We start from the raw sequence: 13,354 nt of genomic DNA on the forward strand, positions 1-13,354 counted from the left end.
ATCAAATTTAAAGTCACCACTCATTCACTTCACCACAAATCGTTTCAAAATATCAATTGCAGAGTGGAAAAGCTTAACGCAAAAAAAAACGGAAACATAAAAAGAACTGGCAAAATTTAAAAGACAAGTCACAAAGCAAATCATTCAGTTTGTCACAAATGACAGCACAGTCAACCCCAGCAGCGGCCCAAGGGCGTTTAATATGTGACATAAATACGACAAGAGGGTAGACAGACACACAGACGGGCAAAGAATCGAGCAGTATCAACGTAAAGCGTAGTTTAGCTTTTTTTTAAGCCACTTTGAAAAAACTTGTCAAATTATTTGATATTTTTTTAAAGCTCCACTTCTTCTAGTCGTTGTGTGTGTGTGTGTTTTTTTTTTTTTGTTGCTGATGATGCTAATGCTAAAGATGCTGATATCGTATAAGAATGATGGCCTTTGTTGTGTTTTTGCTAACTTTTATGTGCCAGAATGTCTGTCTTTTATTGCTTTTAAGTATAAATGTGGACATATTTTCAAAAGTGGAGCAAACAATTTTGACCACATGTTATATTATTATTATTGTTTATTATGATTGGTTTACTATGTAATTGTTGTATGTGTAAGTGAAAATATTTCCATTCAATTAATTAAAAAAATATTTTCAATAAAGTCTTATACAAAATAATAACTACGCAAGTGAAATTTTCTAAAGTGAGTACCTAACAATAATTTATTATACCCTACACACATAGCATAAAAAGAATATATTCAGTTTATTTATACATTTGTACACCTATGTGTACAACACCTAGAATATCATTAGAAAGAATGCAACACATTCCAGATTGGACTGTTTTTAACAGATCGGATCGCAGTCAAATTGGCACTTGCAACTGCAATTGACAGTGAAAATAGTGCTACAAATAAGCACAGCTAGAGTTCTTCTCTAAGCCTCGGTAACTTACAACTGAGCGCTACTAGAAATTAAAACAAATTAAATAAAAGTACCACCTGTTATTAATGTATGATAGTCTTAGAAAAATACTGTGTATGTTAAGAACATTTTTTTAACTAGGTACCTAACTCTAGATTTAAGGAACAAATATTGTAAATTAAATTAATAATAAAGCAAATATTAAAATTTGAAATAAAACAAATGAACAGCACGAAAGTCTAGCTGTGTTCAATATTTTTATGCAGCACATTGCTTCTTACTCTTTCCTTTTTCCGCATACAAGTATTGCGACCTACAGATGAAGCTACCAGATGGAACTTAACCTCTACGTAAATTTATGGTAGGCATCATGCCGTATATCGAAGCTTTTAGCGAATTTAATGACTGCTTCAAGGTCCATTTTTAGGACGTATTCTAGGTTTACAAATTGTAAGATGCCAAAAAATTTAGGTATGTTCATGACAATGGAGAACATAAGCACAAGAGATATGCTAAAGTCTCCTTCGTTCCATGCTTCTATCTGCTTCGTCATTGGTGCTTCTATCTTATATGTGTATATCGCTAATCAGTGACCCATCAGTATAGCTATGATAGTTTAGCATTCTTTCCGTTACAGTGCTCAACGCTAGTACAATGTGTTTAATATACCTTCTGCTCAAAAAGTATCCGGACTTTGTTGTGTGTTAACTACTCCTTAAGTAATAGAGCTTTTTCAAAAATTTTTTTTTTGTTATGTTGGTTCACGGTTTCTTGACATATGGTACAAATTTGAGCGCCATCTGTCAATTAGTTTGTTTACAGCAGCTGTTAATATGAGACTACCTCAAGTGCATTTAGCGATTTTTACTAGGGAAAATTCTTGTTGTACGCGATTTTTTCATCAAACACGGCACCACTGTCGTTGCTGAGGCACCATATTCGCCAGATCTGGATCCGTGCGACCTTTTCCTGTTCCCGAAACTCACGCCCCTTCGTGGTAAGCGTTTTGAGTCGATTGAATTGGTAAAAGAGAATTCGCTGAAGGAACTAAAAGCCATACCTTCACGGGCCTACGAAAAGTGTATGGAAGATTGGGTTAAGCGTTGGCATATGTGTTTCACTTCAGAAGGAGCATATTTTGAAGGAGATAAAATAAATTTGGAATAAAATTTAAATTTGTGTGTTTTATTTACAAAACTCGAGTACTTTTTTCGTTTGATTCGTTCATAACTTTTGCAATTTTTTCAGTACCTTTCATATCTTCCTTAATTTCGGTATGTGATTATTTTTAGACATATTTATATGTCCTTTTCTTGTGCAAATGCTAGTTCAACGTGACTTTTGATAATCTCATCTACGATTATCATTTTCTTCAAATGTCTGGGTACATAACGTTACTGCAACCATAGTTTCGCGGACAATCTTTTCTTGCTCTCCATATAAAATATTATTGAATGTGAATACGTAAATACCTAGTATAACTAATTATCAATACACAAAATTTTTATCGATTGGTTCATATTTTAAAGGTCTAAGCGAAAGGTAAGTTTTATGAAGTCAAACTTTATTTTGAGCTTAGCTTAAAAGAAAATGTACATATGTACGAGTATAACAGGTATTAGTTGTAGGTTTACGGGCATATATGCCATCTTATAGAGTATATGTCTATTCAATAACAATAATTTTAGTGTCAGAGTAAAACAAATACTTCCATTCTATTCTATATAGTTTCCGTTCTCTAGAACTATTCCAAACTAAAATTACAAAATTTTATTGTTTGATTCTTCTTCATAACTTAAATTATTTACAAAAATCAATTTAGTTATACCTTAGACAACTTATTTATAAATATATTTTTCTTAAAATATTAGTAAATAAACGTTTTCTATATACTATCATTTAATTATTTTTGTTTTGCTTATATTACCATCTCATTATTTATATAAAAATGCACTAAAATACACTGAGAAAAAAACTTACGTTAACTTGATAAGATTATCATTCATTGATTATGTAGAATAACAAAACTTAATAAATCATAAGTTTACTTTTGTTTAGTTCCCTCGGTTCCCTCGAAAGGTTGAGAATTATTACTCCACTGACATACATATACATATGAATACATATGAGACTAATGTCAATGACATTATATGGCACTATCAGCATTTTCATGAAATTAAAATAATGAATTTATTTTATCGAACTCATAAAGTCTTTAAGTGTTGACATTAATAGGCAAATATTGTAATATCAGTAAAATTAAGTTTTTAGTTATCAAATAAAATCATTTGATTATTTGAAGACAGACAAAGAGGCGCCACTTTTTCGAAAACCGAAGTGTTCCCAGAGAAATGGCTTTGATTAGATATAATGTGTTTTAGATAAAAATGTTAAGATAAGAAGTAAATGTTTACAAAAAAAGTGCATTTGAAAATAAATTTAAGATTAAACGCGGTGATATATATTATTATAATATGCGTAGTAATTTTTTTTCACAAAAGGTTCTTGAAATATATAAGCCTATCATACGATAATCTTCCATTTTGGCTGATTTTGTTTTTTTTATTTTTTTGAGTTGCTAATACCTTTAATCATCTATCCATCTTTTTGGTAGTCATCTTTTCCTGTTCCCTTATAAGTTACTAACAATAATTTTAACAATTTGCCTTCTTTGCATCATTATTATATAGGACAAAGCCTAGTAAAAATTGGTAACTGGATCATAAGGAAATGCAATTACTTTTTTATAAATTATATAGTTTTTTTCAAGAGGTTTATATAACGATTATTTAAAAATGATTATTCATTTGCTTTGCAAAATGAGAATTAGTTTAAATTCTCAATTGATATTGTCTGTCTTAGAGGAATCTAATGATGTTGTTGGTGTTGTAATCTACAGAGATCTAACAAGCTGATAACATAAAACGAATTACATAGATATACATGATTTAGGATGTAACCATGTGAGGGTAGTGTGAGAGGAGAGGCGACTGTTTAGTAGTAGTAATGGATTGGAGATGAGTGACATTTAAATTGAAGTCAACCAGAATTAAGGCGGTGAAACCAAGGCATTTCAATGGGCCGAGTTCAAAGATCGCTTGAACTTAAGTAAGTGCGTTCAATGGGACATGAAAGCAGATAGGCGATATAATGTGGAATTGACGAAATTATATTTGCTTAGCACATAACTATATTCTGAGTACTTCCTGCACCTCGAAGGCGATATTAGGCATCACCCTATTGAAAACTTCGTTGCAGTGCAACCGTAATTTCGAAGAAGTTACTACATCTGTCTGGAGTGTTGTTAATTCACATGTATATTTGACCTCACTGTTATTAATTATATTGCTGTTATAGATGTCTATATATCTATGATGTGAAGAAATGGATGTGCATATTGGAGGGAAAGCGCTAGAAAACATGTTGTCAATAGAGGTATACGATCATTTGTATTAGTTATAATAAGGATAAAGAGGACGGTTCTTGTTATAAGTTCGTTTAGTGAACTAGAATTAGCAGGACTTCTATAATATGTGAGGTTTTAATTTTAAAGTTAAAAGAGATTTTAATGATAACGAATTCTGATCCTTCACAAAAAGTCTTTAAATGTAGAACACGTTATTAAGAGAAATTAATACCGGTATGTCTAGCATATACCTAGTTAAAATTCTGGTAATCAACTAGTAAAAACTTAATTTATGAACTTAATTTATGATTATCTATACTCACGATCTACGGTTTATATATGTGTATATGCATCTTGCACAATAGTATATACTCTTATAAGTACAAATGTAGCTACCAGTAGTGTACATATGGGACTTTAATCCATTATATACAATAAAAACAAAAAAAATTAATCCAAAAGCCAAATATTTGATTTTGAATTTCGCTTTTATATAAATTGAGACAACACCTCAGGGTAGTAAAATCAACACCATCAAGAAAAAAGTACTAACAACACACAACAACAATAACAACAACAGTAAAAACCAAATACAATAAAAAGTATTGGAAAAGCCGCATATAAATCAAAGCAAAAACAAAAATACTTTAATACAGAATAAATAATAAAAAAAAATTAAGAGCAAAATAAAAGGAAAGAAACAAACAATAGCAACAACAACAACAACCATGTCTGAATCAAAATGTCAAACGAATATGATAGAACCAAAAGAGGAGAGTGAAAATGCTTCACCGTAAAAGCAGCTGCTGGCAATGGGTGGAAATGTGGGATGCTGTATGTGCTCGCGTTTTCTTTCGCTTACGCCCAGCTGCGGAGAAACGAAAATTTTCGCAGAAAAAGTGTGAATCACAGATAGTTGAATAATGCAACTTACGTGGAAAACTTTTAAAAGGGTGGTGGGTGGTTAGGTGGACGTGATACCTCACAGTAACATAATTATATAAAAAAGATAATAAACATTTTATTTAATTTTTAATTAATAATTTACTTACCAACGCCATATTTATTATTCGATGGAATCCACATATTGAATATATTTTGTTGTTGTTTTCCGTATTTGCAAGGTAAGTGGCACTATTACACTCTACACACCCAATAAGCTGCTGCCGCTATTTTTTTTTTTGGCTTATTTTCCTAATAAAACGGTGTACAAATATTTAACTCTTTTATTTTGCACATTTTTTGCAATATTTTTTTTTTGTTTTGTGTTTTCAAAAGCCGCAGAGCAATTTTTTTTTTTTTTCAATAAAATAACACAAACAAAATGAAAGAGAATTATTAACAAATAATAAACACTTGTTTTGAACTCCACACACAACAAAACACAACAGAACGACAACAATCCACACGCTCACCAATGCGTTTTTCTTTGTTTGGATATATTTATGATTTCACGTGTTTGTTTTTGTATTATTTATAAACTCATTTATCACATCAATCAATTAAATAAAATCATGAATTTATCTCCATATATTTTCTTAGGTTTTAGCCACTTCCACATAAAATCTGTGTTTTCCAATTAGAATGAAAATTCACTTCGCTTATTAGAATTACTACTTTTTTGTGTTGTTGTTAAATTCATATAAGAAAATCGATAAACATGTAGTGTTCAAATTTTTGCCAAATATTTATGAACAAATGCGCATTAAAACATTGAAAACATTTTATATTTCATAATTCAACTTTTACTTTCTTTTATGTACCGCATATTTTGCATTTAAAAACAATAAAAATTGTATAATATTTTGCTCTGGACAGTTCCGCACCAACAAAACCCTTTCTACATTGTGCATTTAGTAAAATTTCAAATACACACAGACCGCTAGGCAACCAAATACGAAGCAAGTTCAAATCAGACTGAAAAAGAAAGTATTTTTAAGAGCGCTGCACTGCGTTTGCTGTGTTGTGTATTTATTGCTCTCTCACAACAACGACCGTTACACAAAAAAATTACACAGTACTTTTGAGAAAAATTGAATTTGAAATTCTTATGAAGGATATGAAAGAATTTTATAATTTAAATAAAATATTGTTTTATTTTTATTTATTATTTTTATTTATATTTTAATATAATGTCATCTTTTGATATTATTATATTATTATTATTATATTACTTATTAGATTTATGTGTATTGTCGACGTTTCGAAATTTTTTGAGTGATTCCTATGTAAGGTGTATTTTAATTGCGCCCATAATGAAAAACTCAGAAAATCTTATGCAAACTAACATTTAATTGAAGATATAAATAAATTATAACATTTTATTAAATTATTTAAAGAAATCTTAATAAGTATAAATAATCAATCATATGAAGTTCCTTCAAAAAAGGAATATTATACATACAATATAATATATTTATTAGAAATTCTATACGAAAATCTATTTAAAATACTTGTTTAATTATTTTAAACAATGAGATGTGAGAAAAAGCCCATGAACTTCTGCTAGCGAGTACACAAGGTAACGTGTCTAATTATCTTTAACTTTAAAAATGCTAACGCCATCTTTGGTGTGCTTAATACAAGTGATATCAATGGATAGTTACCTGGCACCCATTGGATAATAAACTAATAATGCATACAGTGAGTCCTATCTCCAAAACTTTATGTTTGGGTTATGCACCGAGCTTGGCACCCGTCACATAAAATCAGCCGACAGAGCAAGACGTAAGAATACCTGAAACTTTGAAACTGAATGTTGATAACCCCCGCAAACGACCAAAAGACTACAATTTATGAATACACACCTGGAATGACCGCAGCCTCAATAGGGAAGGTGCCTCTATCCAACTGGCAAAAACCATCAATAAAAGTGAGGTTCACGTCAACACCATCAAGGAATGCGTCAAGTCGAAACTCGATAACGGGTTGTTAAGGCCATTTAAGTAAATTGGTAAGTATTTTAAATAATAGGATTTTCACAAAAGTCATATAAATGTGACGAACACAAACTTATTATGATTATGATATGGATTTAGTTTATTTGAACAAACTATCAAACATGATCACATATACAAATATATTATTAAGACTTAAATTGATCTTAACTTCTGTTCCATTACAGATTAATCTGTTTTTTTTTTCTTGCACCTGTTCTTTAGGAAGAAAAATTCTTTAAAGCCCTTAATTTTAAATTTACAGGATATTATTACTGTCACTACTCTGTTGTTTTCCTAAACAACAACAAACTTCAAACACATCTCATGATTTAGTATATGATATAGAATGTTCCTCATGTGTCAGATTTGTTCAGAGTAACGCAGGTATTACAAAATACTGTTCGATATAGTTGTTCTTTATACTTCGTTTAAGTATCCTCCTTGCAATTATGAGCCTTATGCGTTAAATAATAGTATGTTATGAGTTTTCTACTTAAGCATGACGAAATGTGATAGTAAGAATCAGTAACGAGTTTCAGAAGATGACAGATGATTTCACAGTGTTAACTTTCAACCCATATCTGAATGTTCACATCATCTAACAGAGAAATCTGCCTTTTATTGAAATGTTTTATCGCTGTTGTATTGTGTCTTATTTTCCATTTCGATATCTATAAACGTTAACAAGCCGTTTATAACACTTTAATTAACTTCCTACCACCAAATATGCATTAATATGTATACTTTTTTTTTCGGTAAATGGAAAACATCGAAAGGTGTAATAAAAGACTTAAGTCCACTAAAACTAACTCTTAGAAATGCAAAATAAACAAAATTTCAACCATTGGACGGAGAAAGTTGCATTCATCGCATCTTATTTATTAATAATCCATGCCAATTATTAAGAGAATGAACGGATTAGAATACAGACGACTTGGCATTTAGACAATAGTTAGTACTGACTTAGACTAGACTCTGTGTAAGGAGTTATTGTAATCACACTAGTAGCGCGGGACTAAAGGAAAGACGTGGACAAAGTCGTCCAAATAAGGAAGAGAATGTTGCTTGTTGTTGAGTCAAGTACATCAGAGAGAAGACAGCTGGTAAAGATTCTTCGCATTTGGGAAAACAAATAATCATCTAATCGCTTGCATTGTAGATAACTAAATTGGTATCTCTGCTGTCGTATCTGCGTCTGTACTTGATGTAGTCTAAATGGGAAATGAATATGCCATATAAGTTGTTGTAACCAAGTGGCGGAATGAAATTCTGTTTAGCAGTAAAAACAACTCCCAAATATTTTAATCTACCGGTAAGAGTAATATCAGAGCTTTCAATTTCAATGTTTATATATATGCCACTTTAAATGGCATTTATTATTTGCATATCATATCAATAATTTTAAATAGAAAATTTACTATTGCGCACAGTTAAGTTTCAAGAAGAAGTTATTGTGAATGGAAACAGCTGTTTTCAGTTGAACAAGCTGGTTTGCTGGTTTGCGTTTCAAGCGTTGGTATTAACATTCGGTCTTTAAATAATTTGGTCTTCAGTTTACTTTTTTATGGATTTATGAGACGAGAAATATTTTAATTTTCTTAAAGCTTGTTTAATTAAATTTATAAAAAACACTAGACTGAGTTATCATATTAATATTTCGGGATTGCGATAGCATAAATAAACAAAAGATAATGGCGCAGCGCAGCGACGAACGTGTACCGGCGGAAGAAAATGATTTGCTACAAATAAAACCGCTGTAAATATAAAAGTTGAATATATTTATTTTTAAATCAAATATATTATAAAATTAATTATAACTTTGATAGTGGCGCAGGACAAGAAGTGGGGCGATCATGTATTATGCTAGAATTCAAAGGCAAAAAAATAATGGTACGACAATTTGGAAGTTAATATATATTTTCATTTGTAAGATATATCAAAATAATTTCCATTAATAAATAACATTAAATTTAATATTAAAACCGTTTTAAATAGGAAATTTTCTATATTATTTTATTTAGCTCGACTGTGGTATACATCCTGGCTTATCCGGTATGGATGCCTTACCCTATGTAGATTTAATAGATGCGGATGAAGTAGATTTATTATTCATATCACAGTGAGTTGTATATAACATGTGTATGTATAACACTATATATTAAAAAGTAAATATATTTTTAGTTTTCACTTGGATCACTGTGGTGCATTGCCATGGTTCTTAATGAAAACCAATTTTCGTGGACGTTGTTTTATGACACATGCTACGAAAGCCATTTATCGTTGGATGTTATCAGATTATATAAAAATCAGCAATATATCCACCGAACAGATGCTTTATACAGAAGCTGATCTTGAGGCCTCTATGGAGAAAATCGAAACTATAAATTTCCATGAAGAACGCGATGTAATGGGCGTTAGATTTTGTGCTTATAATGCTGGACATGTACTCGGTGCTGCTATGTTTATGATAGAAATTGCTGGTGTCAAAATACTATATACAGGTGATTTTTCCCGTCAGGAAGATCGGCATCTAATGGCAGCAGAAATACCCACTATGAAACCGGATGTTTTAATAACGGAGTCAACATATGGCACTCATGTACATGAAAAACGTGAGGAACGTGAAAATCGTTTCACATCATTGGTGCAGAAAATAGTAACACAAGGGGGACGTTGCCTTATACCTGTTTTCGCCTTAGGTCGTGCCCAAGAGTTATTACTTATCTTGGATGAATATTGGTCACAAAATCCTGAATTACACGATATACCGATTTATTATGCTTCTTCGTTGGCCAAGAAGTGTATGGCTGTTTATCAAACATATATTAATGCCATGAATGATAAAATAAGACGTCAGATAGCTGTTAATAATCCATTCGTTTTTCGTCACATTTCAAATCTAAAAGGTATTGATCACTTCGATGATATAGGACCTTGTGTTGTAATGGCCTCACCCGGTATGATGCAGAGCGGCTTATCAAGAGAATTATTTGAGAATTGGTGTACAGATCCTAAGAATGGCGTGATAATTGCAGGTTATTGTGTTGAAGGTACCTTAGCAAAGACGATATTGTCTGAACCAGAGGAAATAACGACATTGGCAGGGCAAAAGCTACCATTGAATATGTCTGTTAACTATATATCTTTCTCAGCACATACTGACTACGAGCAGACAAGCGAATTTATACGTTTACTTAAACCTCAACACGTCGTAAGTTACAGAGATTACTTATATTATATAATAAAAATTTGAGTTAATGAATTTTTTAATCCTTACAAGGTTTTGGTGCATGGGGAACAAAACGAAATGAGTCGTCTTAAAATGGCATTACAGCGGGAATATGAAGCAGATACCTCCACAGATATTAAGTTCTATAATCCACGCAACACACATTCCGTAGAGTTATATTTCCGTGGCGAAAAGACTGCTAAAGTGATGGGTAATTTAGCCTCTATAACTCCAGAAGTCGGCAACAAACTCTCCGGTGTGCTCGTAAAACGTGACTTCAAATACCATCTCTTAGCTGCTTCTGATTTATCTAGTAAGTGACCTGTGAATACAACTAACTATACTCGAGTATTTATATATTTTTCTTTTTTGTGATGCAGAATACACAGATATGAGCATGTCGGTTGTGACCCAACGGCAATCAATACCTTGGAATAGTTCCTTAAACACACTTAAACTACTTTTGGATCGAATAGGTGGTGTGGGTACTGTAGAGGTAGTGGAAGAAGATAAAAAATTACGCGTCTTCAAAGCTATTGACCTAATTGTTGAAGGGAAAATGATTATTATGGAATGGCAGGCAACTCCGGTTAATGACACATTCGCCGATTCTGTATTGGCGTGCATAATGCAAACCGAAATGGGTGGCACAAATATAAAAAGCGCACAAACCCATTCCAAATCAGATCTCACACACTTTAGAGAATGTTTGGTGGAAACATTCCAAGACTCGTTTGGTGAGCATTCAGTGCCAAAAATGTTCAGTGGTGACCTTTTGCCAATCACTGTAGCTGGAAAGCGTGCCGAGGTTAATTTGGAAACTTTGGTATGTTCTTGAAGGTTGTCTAATAGCCAACAACTTTTCTTATTTTTAAATTCCTTTTTTAGGCGGTGTCCTGTACCGAAGATGAAAACCTACGTCAAATAGTGAACACAGCAGTACAAAAACTTTACCAGGCTTTGGTGCCCATATAAACATTTATTTTTTTAAATCAAATTTATTTGTATCATTTAAACAAAAAAAAAATTATTAAAAACGTATTTTTAACGCATAAAATCTAAAAGAAACTTTTAAAATTAATCCCATTTAACGTTGTGTGCTTTTTGCTATTTGCTCCTTTAACGCCAGAATACTGGCACGTTGCTCCGGTGGAAGTTGCGAGATCTGATCATCTGATAATTGCAAAACTTGCATAATAAGCGCGGCCTTTTCTTGGTCCGAAGCATCATTGGGCAAGCCGTAATTCACGACTAAACGATTTTGTAGTTGTTGCGTTTGCTGTTGTTGCTGTGCTGGCGGCATGCCTCCAGCTGGACCGACACCACGTAAACGTGGATCGATAGGTCGCCGTTGTTCGTTCCCAAAAATTGCTGATGGATTGATTTGTTGTGGTGGCATTTGCCGCGAACGAGGATCAATATGCGGTGGTGGCACAGGATTTGGTAGTGAGCGCATGTCTTGATCTATATTACGTCCCATGCGAGGATCCATTTGTCGTGGGTCTATATTAGTATTTTGTGCAGCAGCAGACATAGCACGCAAATCAATATCACCACTTGTCATTGGGTTGAATTCTGGACGTGGTACAGGCATAGGTGGACCATTCAAAGGTTGTTGTTGTTGTTGCTGCTGCTGTTGTTGTTGTTGCTGTTGTTGCGGTGGTGGCGGTTGTATTGGATTACCTATTGGTACATTTTGTTGCGCACTAGACATTACATTCCCACCAAGTACAGGTGGCATTTGGTTAGCTTTAAATAGCATACCCTTTACAAAAAACGAAATATATAATAGTGTTAATATTCATAATATGAAAATTGTACAAACCAATGCAGATTGTGGATCGACTATACGCATAACAACCATAGCTTGTAATAAGGCATAAGCCAATTGTGGATTTATCATTAACATTTGACGCGCCTCTGATGGATTATTTTCTATACAGAGCTTCATTTGTTTCATCAACTCATACATTTGTTCTGGCGGTAAAGATGCAACTGTTTTTGTGATAATTTCGGGTGCTTCATCAGGATTACAATGTTCGCCATACGGATTTTCAACTTGTGGACCTTGCAACAATTGCTGCATCTCCATACGGGACTTTTCTGTACATGCATTATCTACACGCAGTGTACGTCCACCAATTTCGTAACCATTAAGATTACGCATAGCACTCAACGCAGTCTCTTGATCCTTATACTCACAAAATCCAAATCCTTTCGGTTTACCGCTTTCACGATCAAACACAAGCCTAAAGAATATAATAGTTTTACAATAACATTTTGTTTAAAAAACTGCACAAACGTAAAAGTTTCGTTGTTTACTTACTTAAGCGACAAAACAGGACCCACTTCACTAAATATTTCCTTTAGCTTCTCCTCAGTCGCTTCGTATGGTATGTTACCGACTAAAAGGAGTAAAACATTAAAAACGCTCGTACAAGTTTAACAAAATTACCCACCGAATACTGATCTCATGGATTTATCCATAATACTTTGGTCTGATGCTTTTTCACCCATTTTCACAAATTATTTAAGCAAATTTGAATATAAAACACAAAAACACTTCTTTGCTGATAACTTAATTTGACGTCTGAAAGACAAACAACAAAAATATCCTCTCACACATGCAAACCTCTATATCAATCTATTACAAAAAATTCTGTTGAGCATAGAGTAATAGAGGGAGGAAAACTTGGAAATAATTTTAAATAATGGGAACAATCGCAATTCACTGGTAGATACAGGATGAAGCTTAACTACTATCATGTTCAAATATATATACCATAAATTAAATCCATTGTATAATACTTACTATTATTTATAATGTGAAAATGCAATGCAATTGTTGTTGCACTTAAAAC

The 13,354-nt window shown here is 32.5% G+C and overlaps 2 protein-coding genes across 2 annotated transcripts; one reads left to right on the forward strand and one right to left on the reverse strand.

Moving 5' to 3' along the window:
- Positions 1-8,894: 8,894 nt before the first annotated feature.
- On the forward strand, positions 8,895-11,549 carry LOC119680052 (cleavage and polyadenylation specificity factor 73-like). Its single transcript, XM_038092679.1, has 7 exons — positions 8,895-9,020; positions 9,091-9,154; positions 9,286-9,383; positions 9,446-10,475; positions 10,545-10,806; positions 10,874-11,319; positions 11,382-11,549. The coding sequence occupies exons 1-7, from the start codon at positions 8,956-8,958 to the stop codon at positions 11,466-11,468; spliced, it is 2,052 nt and encodes a 683-aa protein (XP_037948607.1). The 5' UTR covers positions 8,895-8,955; the 3' UTR covers positions 11,469-11,549.
- A 3-nt stretch (positions 11,550-11,552) lies between these two features.
- On the reverse strand, positions 11,553-13,124 carry LOC119680053 (cleavage stimulation factor subunit 2 tau variant-like). The gene is made up of 4 exons (XM_038092680.1): positions 12,953-13,124; positions 12,820-12,898; positions 12,319-12,742; positions 11,553-12,258 (listed from the first exon to the last, which is right to left on the reverse strand). Exons 1-4 carry the CDS (start codon positions 13,008-13,010, stop codon positions 11,581-11,583), a joined length of 1,239 nt encoding a protein of 412 aa, XP_037948608.1. The 5' UTR covers positions 13,011-13,124; the 3' UTR covers positions 11,553-11,580.
- Positions 13,125-13,354: the final 230 nt, after the last annotated feature.

The sequence above is a fragment of the Teleopsis dalmanni genome, chromosome 2, assembly GCF_002237135.1.
Source record: "Teleopsis dalmanni isolate 2A chromosome 2, ASM223713v2, whole genome shotgun sequence".
NCBI classification, from domain to species: Eukaryota; Metazoa; Arthropoda; class Insecta; order Diptera; family Diopsidae; genus Teleopsis; species Teleopsis dalmanni.